The 19636-nt window shown below is 44.9% G+C and overlaps 1 protein-coding gene across 1 annotated transcript; it reads left to right on the forward strand.

The window, feature by feature from the left end:
* The first annotated feature begins 2207 nt into the window (after nucleotides 1-2207).
* Lyrm9 (LYR motif containing 9) lies at nucleotides 2208-15491 on the forward strand. The gene is made up of 4 exons (XM_026388892.1): nucleotides 2208-2253; nucleotides 11433-11575; nucleotides 13370-13462; nucleotides 14337-15491. The coding sequence occupies exons 2-4, from the start codon at nucleotides 11450-11452 to the stop codon at nucleotides 14352-14354; spliced, it is 237 nt and encodes a 78-aa protein (XP_026244677.1). The 5' UTR covers nucleotides 2208-2253; nucleotides 11433-11449; the 3' UTR covers nucleotides 14355-15491.
* Nucleotides 15492-19636: the final 4145 nt, after the last annotated feature.

A 19636-nucleotide genomic window follows, 5' to 3' on the forward strand; every position in this document is an offset into this window, starting at 1 on the left:
AAATCTATTGTATACTGATGAATTAATTTGAATTATTTACATGGTCAACCTTTGAGACAATAATCTGATTTAATCAGAGCATGCAAATGTATCATTTCTCTTTGAAATCTTAAAACAGGTTTAAACTGGAAGCATCAGGACTTCTTATATCTTTCCCTACAAATACTGGTTACAAATCTGCAGTTTTCAGGTTAAATGATACAATGTCAGAAATCAAGAGAATGTGGCAATGTATTTCTTAGGGAATTCGATCAATTCCCCTGTGAGAGCATGTCCCCAGGACAGCCAACTCTTGGGTAACAAATTTCTTAAGCAAAAAGTCATCCAAATTCTGTTTATCTGTAAATATCATGCACCCTCTGACACAAGGGTGTTCATCTGCTGAAATTTCAGTGTAAAGGAAAATGACATGGTAAGAATGATTGGGTTTTCATTAGATTATGGGACTCATGTCATTTTAGTGACTGTTTGAACTATTAAGAATTCTTTAGTTTAATTCCCAAAGCTGTATAAACCTAAGGTTTCTGTCAAGGTAAAAATATCACAGTTCAATTATTTTTAAATCTAAGTTTCTGTTGTGACTTGGAAAATAATATTGGAGATTGTTGGCCACATCTGTCCTACTTTAGGTTATTTTATTTTTCTTGTTGTTTGGATGTTTATATCTTTTTTGGTGAAAAATAAAATCTCGTGTGTTTATAAGGATAGAAGAAGTACAAGTGATTCTGAAGGTGGAGCCTTTCAGAGGTAAAGAGAACAGCTTGCATCTTGAATATTTTATGAGATCTAGGTATTAGAAGGATGTTTCTGAGGCAGGAACGCAGCGATCTAGGAACAAAAGGGAGATGGGACCAGGGAACAGATTGTGAAATTTGTTAAAAATATTAAGTGATCCTAAGGCTGAAAACAGGAGTTGAGGATGTTACTGCAGATTGTTCCTAATAAGGGGCTTAAAAGCGTAATGATTTATTGATTGGATATGCACTAATGATGTGCCCCTGATTATGCATGTGTAAATAAGAGGGCTGATTTATGAGGGCACAATTGGATCTTTCAGATGTATCTGGTACAAGTCTACATATTGAAAATAAATGGAGGCAATTATCTGAATATTTCAGGGGAGGAGCCCCCCACTGATTTGGAGGCTGTCTAGTATGTTAGGTGAAGAGAGAAACCAAAAATAAATAAATAAATAAATAAAGGAAAATTCTAAAGAGAGTTAAAGGGGGAAAGGGGAGGAAGTCTAAGAAAACAGTTCTGTTAAGAAACATCTCCTGCTTCTCTTATTCTAAGAGGAGAAAAATAGATTCCCAGGTGCTACCAGTGAGCAAAATTTTCCTTAAAATGAAAAAAAAAAAGATGAGGAAAGAAAAAAGACAACATTATAAGAAATTGCTCTGTTAAAGCAACTACACATGGAGTCTGTGTAAGAAAATCAGCCTTTTCATTACAAATAGGTTTAAAAAGCCCTAGAGAAGAGAGACGTGAACAGAAGCAATATTATCCACCGACAATCTAACTCCCTTTCAGACAGCCCAGAGATGCTCAGCAGCATCATTGAACAGAGCGTTTGTCTCACGATAAAGACACATCTTTATTTCTTTCAGGATATAAAACTTGTATTTAAATCAATTCAGAGAAGCACTTTGGCTTTAAACACTAGCGAACGGGGAGAGCCTATTTAATGAAACAACATTATTTCATTTTCAAAGAATGATACTGGCAGGAGCTCTGAGTTTAAATTCTTCATTCTTTGCCTCAATTATAATTATAGATGGGTCTGAAAGGAAGCATGCCTATTACTGTCATATTTATTCTTTTGACAGGTGTTATGGGGCTGAATTTGATGAACGCAGATTCCCATCCCAACATAATTCCTGTCATCATCCACCGAGAGGTTTAGGAAGAATCTTCCAGCAAGCCTTTTCTCAGATCCCAAGTATTTTATAGCACAATCCATACTCATGAAGGTGAACGAGAGCTTGTCTTCAAGGTTTATAACCTGGGAGGCAAGAGCCAGAAGGAACAGGTAAAGAGGGCTGTTGGTGGGGCCAGCTGTCTTCTTTTAACTGGGTGGGGTCGCTTCAGGGAACCGGCACCCAGTAGGGCCCCGAGTCCCGCGCGCGGCCGGAAGAGGGCGCTCGACGCGCAGTCACCCGGTGGGGGCGGTGCTGCGCTGGCTCCCGCGGCGCAGGCGCACTCGTCACCGCCGCTACTGCGGCGTCCGGGGCTGGCGTCCCCCAGTGGAGGCGGGTGAGCCGCGCCGCGCAGGCCGAGGGCGGGGTCGCGGGGGCAGCGGCGACCCGAGCCACCTGGGGCGGCGGGGGCGGGCTGGGGAAGTGGAAGCTGCCGGCGTCCTCCGACCAGAGGGAAGCCTAGGGGCGACTCGCGCCGCTCCTTCCCTGCTGGGGCGCCCTCGTTCACCGGGATAGCCGGACCCGCCGAGTCGCAGGCCTCGCCTCGGGCGGCCTCGGAGGAGCTGGGGAGGCCGGTGGCGCGAGGGAGGGCGTGCGGGGGCCGGGGGGAGCCGGGGGTGTCCAGGCCTCTGCAAAGCCGGACCCCGGCCCATGGCTGCAATGCTGATCTCCCGGCCCAACCTCGGGATCAGCCTGTTTGCTCGTTTTTAAAAGGAATCCCTACCACCCACTCCATCTGCAGGAGCACCCCATTACCTAGAGCAACCTTAGCGGTTTGATTGAGTATTTCTGCATTACAGAGCAAGTCACTCCGTGACTCCGTGGCCGAAAATCCTTAGCTTTTAGGATTAATCTTTTTTGTTGTTACTGTTGTTTTAAAAAAAAAAAAAAGCTTTTTTTTTTTTTTGAGATACAAATTATTTCGCATATGCCTCGCCCATTGAAAGTGCATTCATTTACTGTATCTTAGAATGTGAGCAGAAACCTACATCTATCACCGTAATCAATTTTAGGAATTTCCATTATCCCCCCCAAATCACCCCCTTTAGCCGTCCCACCCCCCCATCTCTTCCTGTTCCTCCCAGCTGTTATTAACCACTACTCTTTCTGTCTGTATAGATTTGCTTATTCTGATCATTTCATATCAATGGTATCATACATTATGTGGCCCCTTGTGGCTGGCCTCTTTCACCTAGCAGAATGCTCTCAGGTTTCACCCATGTTATGTTATCTGTCAGTCCTTGGTTTCTTTTATTGCAGAATAATATTCCATTATATGAAAGCACCACATTTATCTATACATTCATCAAGTGGTGGCCCCTAGGACTCTTGAATTCGTCACTGTCACCCACCAGACCTCCAGATAGGAGGACATGGCTAAAGAACTGCCTGCAGAGGTTTTAAAGAAAAGGGAGTGACAGTGTATTTTTTAGCAAGTGTCCTTGGGTGGCACTGTGGGGATTGGACTGGATGGAGAGAATCAGATTAGGAGGTATTTGGAGAGTCCATGCAAGAGAAAGGTACAAATTTGGAATCCAAACTAGTGCCAGTAGGAGTGAGGGGCAAGGGCTGCATTGGTTGAGAACTTGACTGCACAGGAGAGGGAGTGGAGGAAGCAAGATTGCTGTCCCATTTGTAGCTTGGGAAATGGAGCACTGGAGTGGACAGGGACAGGGAGCAAAGACATTCCTATTTTTCAGCTTTCCCCATCAAGAAGAGTAATTGCGTATTTAAAAATGGCTTGTGCAGGCTTAAATTTAGCTTTTATCAGTACTCAACAGGGCATAATTTCTGGTTATTTTCTGCAGTGCCATTCTTTTTTTAATGTATGATATTTCCCACTTACTTCTAGGTGCCCTGTGTCCAGACACAAGTTAGGGAAAAGAACAGTGGGGGGCCTGGAGGCCTGTTTCTGAACATCTGTGTCAGGGATAACACTTGGCTCTCAGGAAATTTCCTTTGTGGCTTCCTCTCCCCTTTTCCTTTATCTTGTCATAGTCTCTTTTGGATTTTGTAGTTGTTTGTGTGTGTGCATACATGCTCATGCTTAGCATTTTCTTGTGGTCCCCTTTCTTTATCTGTGTAATTGACATTAGTCTGACTTTTTTTCATCTACATGCAGAGGTGGGGCAGGGGCACTCTAGGTGATGTCCTTGTGTTTCTTTAAAGCATGGAACAAGGTTTTGTGGAGGAGGTTAAGAAGTACTGAATAATAGTCCAGTCAAGTGCTTTAATAAATGCATGAACCTGGTCCTTCAGGAGTCCTGAAAGAGTTCTTTGTGGGGTCCTCTACCTTGATCTGGTTAGTATTTTTATGGATGGCTGACATAGACACAGCAGGTGGTATCATGAAGCAAGTAAGGGCATGAGCTTTGGAATCAAATAGACTTAGGTTCAATGCCTTACCTTACCATGAGCTAGCTAGTTGTGTGGCCTCTATCAAATTACTTAACCCTTCAGAGACTCAGTTTCCTCATCTCAAAAATGAAGCTAATGGTATGTACACAATAATATTGTTGTGAGGATTAAATGAGATATCAGAAGGAAGGTCTCATACTTGCTGTGTACTAATCGCTCCCTGAATGGTAATAAGACCTGCCATTGGGTAGGACAGCCAGGTATGTCACACTGTTCATTTCTATGGCCAGGGCTGAGTCCAGAGCTATACATACACTAGCTGCTCTGACTGGTGTTGCATAGTTAAATGTCATTTGTGGCAGGTAGGGTTAATCTCTTTCTGATTTCTTGTACCTTATCTGTGGGTAATAGCTTGTGTGGTAGATTATGACTCTGGACTGAACTAATAAAATACAAGATGGGGAAACTGATTTCATAATAGTTCATGGGGGAAAGGTTGCTTTTAAAGTGGATGCCAGGGCCATGTGAAAGCCTGAGCAGAGAATGGAGCTCAGATTAGGCTGCATTCCTTGAATTCCTAGATCAAAGGCGGTGACAGTGCCATCAGGGATGGAACTGGTCAGAACACAATCAACTACTGCTTTCCCACTGACAGTATGTTTGAGAATGATGTCAGTAATGGGGGACGTATGTCTAGAGGAGGCAAGTGGGATGCAGAAGCTATGGGAGATGACATTCCTTTCCCAATGATTATGTTGAGAAAGCGATGACAAGGGGGCTGTAGTAGCTGACTTTGGGTAGTGAGAAACTGGAATTTGGGGTAGGTGAGGGAAGATGTTAGTCCCAGAGGGCAGAGCTGAGACTAATGAGTAGAATTGTGTGGTGGCAGGCTTTAGCTCAGAACCAGAAGGATTTCCCAGCAGCCTGAGTGGAGGAAAATGGGGTGCCTGTGAGTTCCCTGCCACTAGGGAGCATGTTGAGGAAGGAAAACTGGATGGCTCTCTGCCAAGGGTGTTTCTTAAATAACTTTTTATTACAAACATTTTCAAAATACATAGAAGTTAAAATAATGGTACCCAAATGAAGTCTTGACATTTTGCCACTTTTTTTTTGTACTGGGGATTGAACCCAGGGGCGCTTAACCAGTGACTCACATCCCCAGCCTTTGTTTTGTTTTGTTTTTAATTTTTAGTTGTAGATGGACATAACATCTTTATTTTATTTATTTATCTCTATGTAGTGCTAAGGATCAAACCCAGTGCCCCACATGTGCCAGGCAAGTGCTCTACCACTGAGGTATAGCCCAACCCCTGTTTTGTATTTTTTTGAAATTTAGAGTCAGGGTCTTGCAGGTTGCTTAGGGCCTTGCTAAATTGCTGAGGCTGATTTTGAACTTGTGAAGCTCCTGCCTCAGCCTCCTGAGCCCCTGGGATGATGGTGTGCACCCCTGTGCCTGCCTCCATATTTCCTTATGTTTCTCACTCTGTCTCTTCTCTCCTGGTGTTGGCTTTTGCTGAACGATTTGAAAATAAGTTGCAGATCTGATGACACATCACCTCTAAATAATTCCCACTTGCATCTCCTAAGAATAAGGGAATTCTACATATAACCATAACATCATTATTATTTCTAAGAAAATTAATGATTAATAATAATTCACATCATCCTCTAATGTCCAGTTATGGGACTATTTTCAGTGGGGAAGTTAAGCATGGTGATCACTGTGTGGAGGATGGCTTGTGGGGCCCTGAGGGCAGGTGCATCTCCTTCCAGTAATCCAGGCCAGAGCCTGAACTGGAGCCTGGGCTAGAGTGCTGTGGGGTGATGAGGGCTTTTTGAGGTCATCCCACTGAACATGGTTCAGGATGCTGAACGTGTGAGGGCTCCCAGGAGGAAGTGCCAGACCCAGAGCTGAGTAGTGAAGACTGAGAGCTGCAGGAAACAGAGGAGTATATTATAGGAGGACACTGGGGCGGGGGGGGGGGGTGTTCAGCAAACAGATATGGGACATTTTGGGGGAGGGATAATATGGGTCAATTTGACTGGGCTGTGAGGTACCCAGGTATTTGAACATTATTCTAGGTGTGTCTGTGAAGGCATTTATGGATTTAAGTTGGTAGATTTGATCAGGCAGTTTGCCCCCTTTAATATGAGTGGACCTCGTTCAGTCTATTGAAGTCCTGACTAGAATGAAAAGTCTGAATCTTCCCCAAATAAGAAAAATCCTTTTGCTTGGTGGCCTTTGTATGGAGACACTGGTCCTTTCTGGTTGTACAGCAACTTTTAGGCTTTGTGCTAGAACTATGACGTCAGCTCTGCAGATTTCAGACTTGCTAGTCTCTATAATTCCTTGTAGCAAATCACACACACACACACACACAAATGCATATACCCTTCAATTGGTTGTGTTTCTCTGGAGATCCCTTAATACTTCTACTTCATGCCAGGTATTCTGTGACAGTGCTGATACCAAAATAGGAAAACAGAAAATGCGGTGTCACAGAGTGTGCCATTTAAGGCTCAGTTTGCTTGGATTAGGCCTAAGTGTTGAGGTGCAGATGAGAGATGGGCAGGGCCCAGATCAAAAGGAACACTGCAGGCCATGGAAAGGAATCTGGATTTTATTCTGTAGACCAGTGCTTTCCAAACTTCAGTTCCACTTTTATGATTTCTGACATATCCACATTTCAATCACATTTTTATTCAGTCACATTATTATTTGCTTGGTACATTTTAAAAAATCAATTGTATGCCCATTCCTTTAAAAACTATTATTAAGCCTAATATCTATGATATTGTGGCTTTTTCTCATCACATATAGAAATAAATATAAAAATCTTTACAATGAAAAAATGTGATCCATATACTGCTTAAAATAATTTCAGGTGTTTGTCTTACATTATGGAAAATGTTGCCATGAATGATGAGGAGTAGGAATGAATATTAAGGGTTAAAGTTCCTTGGGATAAGATACCCTGAGATTTATGTTTCAGAAAGAGTCACTCTGGCTGTTGGGTGGAGAATATATGAAAGAAATGGATTGGAAGGCTGGGAAACCAGCTTGAGGACTATCACAGTTGAGATTTAAGTCTGAACCAAAGCCGGTGTGGGAGGCTGAGGCAGGAAGATTGCAAGTTCAGGGCCAACCTGAGCAACTTAATGAGATCATGTGTCAAAAAAGGGGGTCTGGGAGCGTAGCTCAGTCGCAGAGTGCTGGCTGAGTATGTGTGAGGCTCTGGTTCCATCCCCAGAAATACCAACACATATGCGCGTGCACATACACACACACACACACACACACACACACACACACATACATGGAGTCTAAACCAAGAGGAGGAGACAAATTTGAGGAAAAATTAGAGGTAAAATTTGATAGGACTTAGAAACCAGTGGATTGGAGATTGAGGGAGAAGGAGGAGGTGAGTTCACTCTGTGATGGTTTTAGTTTGGTTGCCAGGGCAATGAAGATGCCATCACAGACGCAAGGAGCCTGGGTGGGAAGCAAAGGTCAAGTCCAAAGGGCAAGGAAGAGAAGCAAGCATTTCCAGGGTCACAGGGTTTGACTCTTGTTTTAGCAATGATGCTGTGAAGTTCGTTGCCCCTTAATAACAAGCCTACACTTTAAATTAAATTAAAACATTTTTAATTTAGTTCTTCTAAGTGGACCCACACATGTATTCTCTACTAGTTATTACTGAGAATGACTAAGTATTATAATTGAGCTGAAAATAATCTACCGCCCATACTTGCTGGGTTGGTTACTAAGTATTGCTTGGGCTTTAAGAAACGAAACAAAGTTGTGCTCTTTCCAAATGTTAATTTTGAGGACTACAGATGGTAACCATCTGTTACACGACTAGCATTTTACAATATTTGATTAGCACTTTATATAGTTTGGGGAAGCCTGCCAGGGGAATCTGCCCATCATGTTTGGGACTCTGTTTGTATGTCCTCTATGGTTGCCCTTGAAGTTCTTGGCCAACACTGTGTGGGGTCCCCTCTGTTTTGGGGGCTTACCTGTGGCTAGTCAGACTGATGTTGATTCATAGTAGAAGGAACTTGAGGAACCTTATCCTTTTTAGACTCTTCCTTACAGCTAGAACCAACTGAGTACATCATGGAAACAGAATTTGGGAGGTCAGAATCTGTCATCCATTTAGGACTCTTTGGATTGCAAGTGACTAAACAACAAGCACAAGCAGCTTTGGCAAAGGACTCATATCATTGAGAGTTCTAGGACTGGGGTGCCTTGAGGTGGATGGTTTTAGGGCTCACATGAGTTCTTTAGACTTGGTTTCTCTCAGGGTCTCAGCTCTGCCTTCTGTGGTGAGGCTGCAGTGTCAGGGTTCAGTAGGAGGCAAGATGGCTTCCCTGAGAGGATCAACACTAGTGGGGAAGAGCTGGAGTCCTTTCAGTCTCATTTTCAGAGATGGTGAGCTTTACTTTTGATTGGATCAGCTTCCAGCTGTGAGCCAATCTGTGAACCAATCCCTGAGCTCACATGGATGCAAAGCTCTGATTGGTCTGGAGGGCTGAGACTTGTGGAAGGATGTATCCTGAGTTGCACACAAAGCTATTCCAGGGGATGGTGGGAAGACAACCACTGTCCATTTCAGAGACAGAGCAAGAGGGAACCAGGAGGAATTACAGATGTGTATTGTTGTCAGGAAGATAACATGCTGGAAGGGGAATGAAGGAGCTTCTGAACCCTGATGTTCTGAAGAGACCAAGGATTGAACCCAGGGTTGCTTAACCACTGAGTCACATACCCAGCCCTTTTTTTAGGGATCTCACTAAGTTGTTTAGGGCCTCACTAAATTGCTGAGGCTGTGAAGGAACTTCCTTTTTTTTTTTTTTTTAGTTTTCGGCGGACACAACATCTTTGTTTGCATGTGGTGCTGAGGATCGAACCCGGGCTGCACAGGCGAGCGCGCTACCGCTTGAGCCACATCCCCAGCCCTGAAGGAACTTCTTAATAACTTTCTTTCCTTAGTGTAAGGACATTTGATAGATTTAGTATTTGCTTCTCTCTGGCTGGGGTATGGATAAGAAGGTTGTCTTGCTCTTTTTTATACTACTTTAAACTTGTATCATTCACTTAATCTGTCGTTTAGCTCCTTCAGCTGGAACACAGAGAGCCTATCTCTCAGAGAGGGAAAATCTGTACAAAGGAGATAGTTGACTCGTGGAGTTCAGCTCAACCAGTGTGTGAAGACTGCTGTGGGCGAGGGGCTACACTGGAACCTGGGCCAGGCTGTCACCTAGAGGGAGCCACTGGCCTGGCAACAGATGAATTCCCCAGTGAGAAGTACTGCAGCAGCACTGTGACCAGGGCCCTGTAGCCCCACAAACCATGGAGTGATTCCCCTATCCCCAGGAAGGAACAGTGCCAGGAAGGACTTCCTGGAGGAAAGAGCTGGATCTGGAAGGCTGAGTGAGGAGATGGGAAAGGGAGCATAGAGCTCAGCAGACTGCATCTACAAAGGTATTGAGAGGTGATGCTTTGGGATCTGGGAGATGTTCCTGTGGCTGAATGGAATGTACCCAGGATACTGGTTCCAGAGCTCCTTTGGTGGCAGTGTGGAGGAGACTGGAGTGACGTAGGAGGCAGGGGCACCAGGCAGAGTTCTATGGCAGAAGTTCAGGCCTGAGCCAATGGGGCAGTGAGCACAGGGAGGGACATGGCTGTGGGCTGGGAGTCTCTTAATGAATGTTTAACTAGTCCTTACATTCTAGAATCTACCATTTAAAAACATTTATATGCTTATAGTTTCCTTAAAAAAAAAAAAGACAAAGTTCAGGCTAGGGTTGTGGGTTCTTTGGAGAGGACATGTATAATACAAAGATTAAAAATATAGGTCTTATAGAAGAAAGGATTTTGAATATTTTCACCATAAAGAAATGATAAGTGAGGAGGGAGACATGTTTAACCCAATTTAAACATTACAAAATGTATACACATTTTGAAATATCACTGGTACTGTATACATTTGTAAAATTTTTATGTTTGATATATTAAAAAACAAGTTTAAATTAAAAAGAAAGAAAAGAATATGGGCTCTGCAGACCCAAAAGAGCACGGAGTATCGTTCCACTATACAGACTATAGAAAATGCAAACAAACCTGCAGTGATAGAAAGCAGATCAGTATTTTCTTGGGGATGGGAAAGTGGGGACGACAGGGATGACAAAGAGGCATGAGGCAACTGGGGATGATGGGTATGTTCACTCTTGATTGTGGTGATGATATCTCTCGAATGCATTGAGGTCAAACTTATGGAATGGTACCCTTTAAATGTGTGCGCTTGATTGTTCGTCAACAACACTTCAGTAAAGCTGTTTTTTTCTTAAACATGGGCTCTGGAGCTAGATTGCCAGTGTTGAAATCTCAGTTTTTACCTTTATCAGCTGTGATCTTGGGCAAGTTACCAGACTTCTGTGCTTAGTTTTTTAATGTATGCATGAATTGCATGTAAGTGAATATAACAGGTAAGTGCTCAGCACTCAACACACAGTGAAGTAAAGTCATATGCCCAGGCTCTGACTTCACCTGGTTATTCCGTGTGCAGCTGCTTCTTCATACAGAGCCTTCTAGAATCATGCTTTTCAAGCTTTAATGTGCATATGAATCTGCTGGGATCTTGTTAGCATGCAGATTGGTCTAAGGAATCTGGTTGGCCTCAGACTCTGTATTTCTGACAAGTTTCTGAGTAATGCCATTGCTGCTGGTCTAGGGCTGTGCTTTGAGTAGCTTCTCCAGTCTCTTCCCTGGTGCCGTCACTAGGACATGCCGGGCCAGCATCAGAGCTGGTTGCTCCGATTGCCACTCAGAGTCTTCTTGCTTATCTTCCCTCCTCTGCTCAGTGCCACCTACTTACCCGCCACCTGAAGTTGGACTCCAGAAAAAAGACACCAGTGATAAGACTGTGTATCTCCCTCCACGCTTGCTTATGATTCTTGCAGGACTGTTCGTGGGCTGAGACTTCAGCAGGGTTGAGACCCAGCCCAGGGTGTGGGCTCCATGGGAGTGGGCCAAGAAGAGGACCTGGCTTCTGTGCTGCCTTAGGCCTGCTTCTCAAAGGGCTGGGTCCAAGAGGCCAGAACCATGTAGAGATCTGACTTGATACCTAAGAAGGAATGCTTTTTGTTTTCCAGAACAGAGGGTCTTGCGGATGGCCCCTCTACCTGGGGCAGAGCTGATCCAGAAGCCACGACAGCTCTACCGATACTTGCTGCGTTGTTGCCGGCAGCTGCCAACCAAGGGCATCCAAGAGCATTACAAACATGCTGTCAGGCAGGTGGGAGCCATGATGCACTGGGTCAGGGGGGGGTCCTTTAATGTGGGGGTCTGGCAGGGAGTCAGGCCAGGGGAAGGATAGTCTTTCAGGTGGGGGTTGGAGTTGGGTAAGAGAAACTGGAAACAATGCTGAGCAATGCAGCCCCTCTCTGGTGTCTGTCCAGGAGGCCAAGGCTGCTCATAGCATATCACCTCTGCTCCAGCATATGAATAGGGCAGGTCAGTGGGTAATTGAAATAGATTGTAGGCCACGTCATTTTGCCAATGGCACACAACCTGAATTTAATCACAGGAAAATATCAGGTAAACCCAAACCACCATCTACCAGACAACCTACTGGCCTGTACTCATCAAAAATGTCAACTTAGCTGGCCATGGTGGCACACATCTGTCATCCCAGTGGCTCTGGAGGTTGAGGCAGGAGGATTGCAAGTTCAAAGTTAATCTCAGCAAAAGCAAGGCACTAAATGACCCAGTGAGACCCTGTCTCTAGGTAAAATACAAAATAGGGCTGGGGATGTGGCTCAGTAGTTGAGTGGCCCTGAATTCAATCCCTGGCAAACTCCCACCCCCCCAAAAAAATGTCAATTTCATGAAACACAAAAAAAGCAGAGCTGCCCTGGATTAAAGGAGACTAAAGAGATGTGAGAACTAAATGTAATGTATAATCCCAGATTGGATTCTGGACCAGAAAAAAATGTCTGTAAGGGACATTATTGGAGCAGTACATGAAATTGGAATGTGGGTTGTACATTAGATAATAGTGTAAATGTTAAATTTTCTGCATTTGATTACTATGATTATATAAGAGAACGCGCTTGTTGTTAAGAAATGCACATTGAAGTGCTTAGGGTTTGTGGGCACAATGTCTGCAAGATACTTTTAAATCCTTCCAAGGAAACCTTATAATACACATACAAAGAGAGAACAATAAAGCAAATATAGCAAAATGTTAACAACTAGTGATTGTGGAAGGGAATTCTTCGTACTTTTTTTTGCAACCTTTCTGTAATAAATCATTTCCAAATAAAAAATTTAAAAATTAGAATTCATACAAGTATAATATGAAAAGTTAAAAAAAATAGAAGTAGCAACAGAAGGCTGTGGGAACACAGAGAAGGGAGTAGTTAGCCATCTGGGGGAGTCAGGAGGGCTTCCCAGAGGAGGGAGTTGAGGTGGTTCCTCAAGAGAGAAGGGGGATGTGTGGGGTTGGGAGTGACAGGGAAGGGAGGTACCAGTTCTTTCTAAAGGGCCCTGAGAATCACCCCAGTGAACCCAAATCTCAGACTGGTCTGAAGCCCACATCAGCCTGTGCTCTGTCTTGGGCCTGGCTGGATTCCTCAAAGCCACCTCCTCCACTGCCTTCTGTCCCTGCTTGGCTGTTCCAGAGAGAAGCCCTCTTCCTGGTGTGAGGGAGGAGGAGGTCTCACTCTGAGGAAAGCAGCTTCAGTGAGGAGCAAATTCAACAGAGAGATTGAAGTTTCCCTTTAGCCCTGATAGCCTCCCTGATAACCCCTGGCCCAGGGGGTCAGTCCTTTAAGCATCTGCCCTGATGCCAGGATTGTCCTCTTTGCAATCAAATAGACTAGAATTCAAATGCTGTTGCTTAGCAGCATGTTTGGATTTCTGAGCCCCTGTTTCCTCAGCTCTAAGTGGAATAATCATAACCATAGAGGATTAAGAGATGCTGGGTGTATCCTGCTAGCAGTGTTATCTGGCCAAGGACTGGTGCTCTGAAGCTGCTGGCTCTGTGAATTTTGTCTAGTCATCTTTTTTTTTATGCCGAAACTTCCAGAGTTTTCGAGTTCATTCAGATGAAGACAACCCTGAGAGAATCCAGCAGATTATTAAAAGAGCCATTGAAGATGCTGACTGGATCATGAACAAAGTAAGTGCTTGGTTCCCACCTCAGCCTGAGAATGGGGCAGTGATAACTGTGACCACTAGGAGGCGCCCCCGCCCCGCAGCTGAGAAGGGCCAGTGCTCAGGCCATCCCCACCAGCTACTCCTCTTCTGGATGCATTTATTTTCTGCAAGGTTGGGTGAGGGGTTCACCCTTAATCCTTAAAGGCAGATTTCTGCCAAAAGTGCTGAACAAGCTGGAATGGGGACTTAGGCGAAGGGAGAGAACAGCCTTGGAAGCAGTGGTGCCAGAGCTGGCAGCAGCGCTGTAGTGGCTCCAAGAGGACAGCTGTTTGGGGGCTCCAGGGTACTCAAACTGGCAGGATTATTGAGGAATCATTCAGGGATCTGTTGGGTGGAGGAAGGGAGTGAGACAGGAATGTAGTTGGTGTTAAAACAACCTAGAGAAGGAGTTTGCCCCTAGCTCCCTATCCTTCCAACTCAGAATCTCCAAATATGGGGTTCCGGGTCCATTTTTGTAAACAGTGATTGGCAGAGGATCATCCTATGATTTCTGAGAGTCTTCCTCTCAGAGAAATTCTCAGATCCTGAGAATTTTCTTCCTCAAACAAGATTCAAAGTATGGGTAACCACATGTTCATTTCTAATGTTACCAGTTTCCTTATTATGAGCCTCCCCTTGCCCCCAACCAAGGCCAACAGCTTCTTTTTCTGTTGAATGAAAGAGAGGGTCCAGGCATGAACTAGAGATTGGACTGTCCAGTGTCTCCTGCCTGGGTGTCACCACTGCTGAGGAGCCCCTGCTGGAGGCGGGGAGACCTAGGTGACTAGGGTTTGAGATTTCCCAAGTTCTCTCCCCACTGGCTTCCCTCACCCACTTCTAATCTCTCTATCTTACAGTATAAAAAACAAAACTGAGACTCCAGAGCCCAAAGTGAAGCTGTCCTAGAGACATTTAAAATCCAGAGGTCTCTCTTCTCCTGGAGCCAGTCAGCAGCAGCAGTTTTGGAATATTCTTTGGCCCTGTTGGCTGAGAGAACAAGAAATCAGGAGGAAAAAGCTAACATCCGCTCAGACAGCTCTTCTCTCCACGGTCATGTTTCCAGCATCCTTTATGTTTGCTCTTCCAGCCAGTCACGATGTGAAATTTGGGGAGAATTTGGTGTTTTTTTGTTTCTTTTGTGTGTTTTTCATTTTTGTTTTTTTATTATTTTACTTTGCGCTGAAAGTGATTCATTTATTCTGGAGGTCTCTCTACCATTCCCTGAGCCCCACGTCAGATCTCCCCACAGTTGGCCGCTTGCACAGAGGAAAGCGAGTAGGCTTGAGAAGCCGACAGATCTGGATCTGAAGCCCAGCTCAGCAGCTTTTCTGGTGACTCGCCTTTAAGATTGGTTTCCTACTTGAGGAGGATTAAATAAGATGGAGTTGAAGTGCCTAATGTAGGATATGGTACCTGCCAATAAATGTCCCTCTGAGGAAGCTGTTCTGCGCGGCCCCTTCCCTTCCCATAGTGCTCTGCACATCTCTGTTGTAGCACCCACTGCGTCACGTCTTAGTGATTTGTTCGTGAGCTTGTCCTGTCCCAGCTTGGAGCCTCAGAGCCCCCATGGGTGACTCATGCTCAGCAGTCTACCAAGATACTGCTCTTCATGTCCCCTGTCCCTCCATGCCCAGGGACAAAGAGGCCCTGGTCCTTGCCTTCAAGGAATTTAGTTTCTTCAAAGTGGCAAAGTGTACACTACCTGAGACCAGCAAGAACACCAAAGCAGCTGTGGCAGACGCCAGGCCAGCAGGCCGCTTGAACCTGCAGTCTGTCTTCACTGGCCCTTCCCTGCCTTGCCATATCACGGAGGGAAGGGAGGGCAGGGGAGAAGGGGAGTAGGTCCAGGGGGAAGTGGCCAAGGTGGGTGGAGCTATCACAAAATGTAGAGAAACCACAAAAGGATTTGAATTTTCCCCAGGCACTCAGCCAGGGGGATGAGCTAGCATGTGTTCATGTTCTTGCAATTATGTAACTTAAAGTGACATCTATATGTACACAACTGACTGACAAATAATGAAGTAAATGTATCAATTTGTGAAAACTCTTGTCTCTTCTCAATTGATATTCCCAAAGCATCAAAGCATGGGTCATGCCACTGCTGTGTGCTGTCTTACTAGGTGCTGAGCACTTAGACGGGTGTCAGACATGGGCTGCCCAGGAGGGAATGTTCTTCAGAGGAGATAACCAGGCACTGGACAACAGTTTCTGATGTTAGATTTGCTGCAGCAGCTGAGGACAGGCTGAGGGCCTTCAGACCAAGCCCAAAGTGGCACCAAACCCCCATCCCCACACGTGTTGTTCAACGCCTCAGAAGCTGGGGGACCTGTTGTGATACGCTGTAGAAAATATCATGATCACAGTAGCCGGTGGTCATATTCTAAGCCCTTCACCTATAGGAGAGATATGAGTGAAGATCACCAGAGGGAGGGTATCCTTTGCCCTTGACTGACTTGGGGGGGGGGGGTTTCCTTGGTTTTCAGTTCACTGGTTGATGCCTGATCTAGGTGTGGTGACTCTCCCAGGTTTTAGACAAGGGGTCCCCAGCTCCAGCATGAGACTGGCCTGTGAGGGAGTAACATATAGATGTGACAGGTTGTGTACATATAGATGAGACAGGTTGGTTGGTTAATAGTGTGTTGGCTGCCCTCCAGCAGTCCTGTGACGCCCGAGAAGGCGGTGAGCCTTGCCATGTGGGGCACATGCCTGAGAAGGCCGATGGAGGCCCCAAGGTAGGAAGATAGGATGTACACAGTAGGGCCGAGGTGGCCAGGGCACTGGATGAGGCCTGGAGACCTTCTTCCAGCCCCCACAGCAGCCTACCTGAGCACTGCCCTAAGTCTCCGCACCCAGTTGCCCTGCAGGGATGGTGTGCACAGGCATGCAAATCACCCAGGACCCCAGTTCTTAGGTGCACACAAGATGAAGAAAATGAACACGAGGGCTTGCTGACCCAGAGCCAGGCACTGTGGCCTGCTACAATGGACTTTGGAGCTGGACACATTGAATTTAAGTCCCAGCTCCGACATTTAGTAGTGCATTTGGGGTGCATTTCCTGACCTGTCAACCTTTTTCTGCATTACCTCGTTACACTGCACTCTGCGTGCACATCCGGTGGGCGGTGAGACAGGCAGTCAGCCAGGTGGCCTCCTTTCCCCCTTATCTTTGGTCATGACCCTTTCCTTTTAAATGGCTCCCTTTTCCTCTCTCTGGTGTCTGCTGGAGGAGCACAGTGCCATCAGGAAAGGATTTGGTGTCTGTCATCTCCACCTGGCTGATACTTATTTGCAGTTATACTGCCTTTCTGGGGTTCATTTGCATTAGAAAGTTTCTGTATGGTGAGGGGCAGCTCCACTGAAGACTCCCAGCCCCCCTTTGAGAGACCCTGTCAGGTTTGGAGGCCGATTCCTGGGGCAACATTGAGACTTGAGTCCTGCCACCAACCTATGCTCCCTGGACAGAGCCTGCCCTGCCCAAGGTTTCTTTCCACCCCTGTGCCACTCGATCTTAATTGAGGACTTCCTCTCCTTATAGTCTTTCTTCCAGACAGGAAGGAATCACAGTCAAGGGAAGGACAGGCATGGGTACCTGGAAACAAATGTGGTTCTTAGCATCTTATCATAACAATATTTATTTTTTTCTCCTATTATTCCTTCATATTTTTTCTGGAGGTTTTAGTTCTCCCTGACCCTGGGTGAAAACTAGGACTAGCCTCAAAATTTTTGGACCAATCTTAGATTAAACAGGAAGCTATGATTACTTTTAAGTCACAAAACAGCCTCAATTCATGAAATGAAATGTCCAATCTCAAGTAAAGATAAAATTTCAGAATTGAATTAGGTTCAGGCTTCCCCTTCTTCCAGCTGGGCTCTGCCACAGATGGAAATCTGCTGCCAGAAATGTGACACAGGCAGTCCTTGCTAACTAGGGAGAGGGGTAAAGGCACAAAATAGCACCACTTATTCAAGTACTCCCATGTCATTCAGTGTGGCTAAGATACAATGATGGGCAGAAAGAACAAGGATAGAGTGGGGATGAGGTTGGGACAGGGTACAGGACCCAATCATGCAGAGATTTGCAGGCCATGCCCTTCCCCAAGAGATGAGCCTGTGATCCTCTCTTTATACCTTCCCCACCAGAGAGTGAACCCCTTGGCCATTGCAGCCAGCTGTGTGCCTGCTGCTGGGGCAGTAAGCTCTAGGGTTTGCTGAACAGAAGAACGACTCTACCAGGAAACGCATGTCTCACCTTCCTTGGGTTTTGTTTTGTTTTTCCATTTTCTAGTAGTGAGGTGTCAGGAGGTGTTCATGATTTCTTAGCTAAGTCATCTTCTTATCAGCAGTGCTTAGGAGCTGCTTTAGAGGAGGGAACACAGACCCTCCCTGCTCAGTGAGAAGTCACTGGTGCCACTCACAGACCTCCCCAAGGAAGTTCATCTTGATGCAGAGAGGATTTCCCCCAAAGCAAAGGTTACCAAGAGCTGCAATGCACACTTCCTCCCAGCCTCCTGAAATGGACCTGTTCCTCTGTCCATTTATTCTCTCTAGGGGTTAGGGATTAATCTGAGCTCCAGAGCAGACAAAACAAGCACTCTTTTACAATGACAGGGGACGACTTGGTAGGATTGATGTGAGGGAGGAATCCTGTGGACAGGAAATACAGGTGCTGCACACATAAATACCATGGTTGCCTGGAGAAAAAATACTGAACACAATTATTTGAGCCAAATACCTGCTTGACTCACCATCTTTCGTTGAGACAAAGATTGACAACCTGGTTATTCAGACTCCCTTATTTGGCAGACATCTTCTCAAAAATAAGGTAAGGCTGCACTTCAAGGAAAACAACTGACAGAACCTGTTGCCAATGACAAAAAAATTAATCTTTCTGTCACAGGTCAATGGATTTTAATATAACAGACTACAAAAAGTTCACAATATATGGGGCTGGGGCTGGGGCTCAGTGGTAAAGCGCTTGCCTTGCATGTGTGAGGCACTGGATTTGATCCTCGGCACCACATAAAAATAAAGATACTGTGTGTTCATCCACAAGTAAATAGATTTTTTTTAAAAAGTTCACAGTATGGTTTCAAACTTTTAAGAAACTACCACTTAATCAAGTTTTGGTCTGACATCAAGAATGTCCATTTCCTGCCAGGTGTGGTAGTGCATGCCTGTAATCCCAGTGTCTCAGGAGGCTGAGGCAGGAGGACTACAAGTTCAAAGCCAGCCTTAGCAACTTACTGAGGTCCTAAGCAACTTAAGACCCTGTCTCAAAATAAAAAATAAAGGGGCTGGGGCTGGGGCTCAGTGGTAGAGCACTTACCTGGTTTGTGTGAGGCACTGGGTTCAATTCTTAGCACCACATATAAATAAATAAAATAAAGGTCTATCAACAAGTTTAAAAAATTAAAAAATAAAAAGGGGCTGTGGCTCAGTAGTTAGGTGCCCCTGCATTCGATCTCTGGTACTCCTTCCCCGAAAAAAGAATGTTCTTTTGCCAAACACATATCTGTGTGAGGCTGGATTTTCTTCACATACTTCAAGTGAGGCAACGAGATACCGTATTGCATCAGACTGAATGCAGAACCTTACAAAATGCACCTGAAGGGTCATAAAAATGGAAAGGAAGGCCACTCCCATCCCTAAATCTTTTAGAAAGTGTTTGTTTTATAAAATATATTAATATGTGATTGGTTTATTTTTATTTTTAAATGAATTGATAAGTAAAAATTTCAAAGTACTGTTTTAATTTCTAGAACAATAAATATCAATACATAAAATTTCTTTAAACAAAAGCTTTCCAGGATCCTCAATAATTATTAAGAATTCAAAGGATGCTGAGAATAAAAAATTTGAAAACTATTATTCCATAGTGTGGCTTAGTTAGAACTTGCCCCTTTTGTTGCAAATTGAATTATTTGACCCTAAATTTAGGTCCTTAGTTTGGACTGAAATTATATTTTGTCATATTGATGTTGGCCCCAGAGGCCAGTGAAAAACCAGCCTCTATCTCAAAGCAAAGCCTGTACAAGGAAGGGGCATGACCTTTGTCCTTGGAAAGACCACAGAGCACTCCTAGGCACATTCCCACCCTGCTGAGTTGTTTATCTACAAATAACAGGAGAGATCTGCTGGCCAGGTGTCCCTGACTCAGT

This window comes from Urocitellus parryii, chromosome 7 (genome assembly GCF_045843805.1).
Source record: "Urocitellus parryii isolate mUroPar1 chromosome 7, mUroPar1.hap1, whole genome shotgun sequence".
NCBI classification, from domain to species: Eukaryota; Metazoa; Chordata; class Mammalia; order Rodentia; family Sciuridae; genus Urocitellus; species Urocitellus parryii.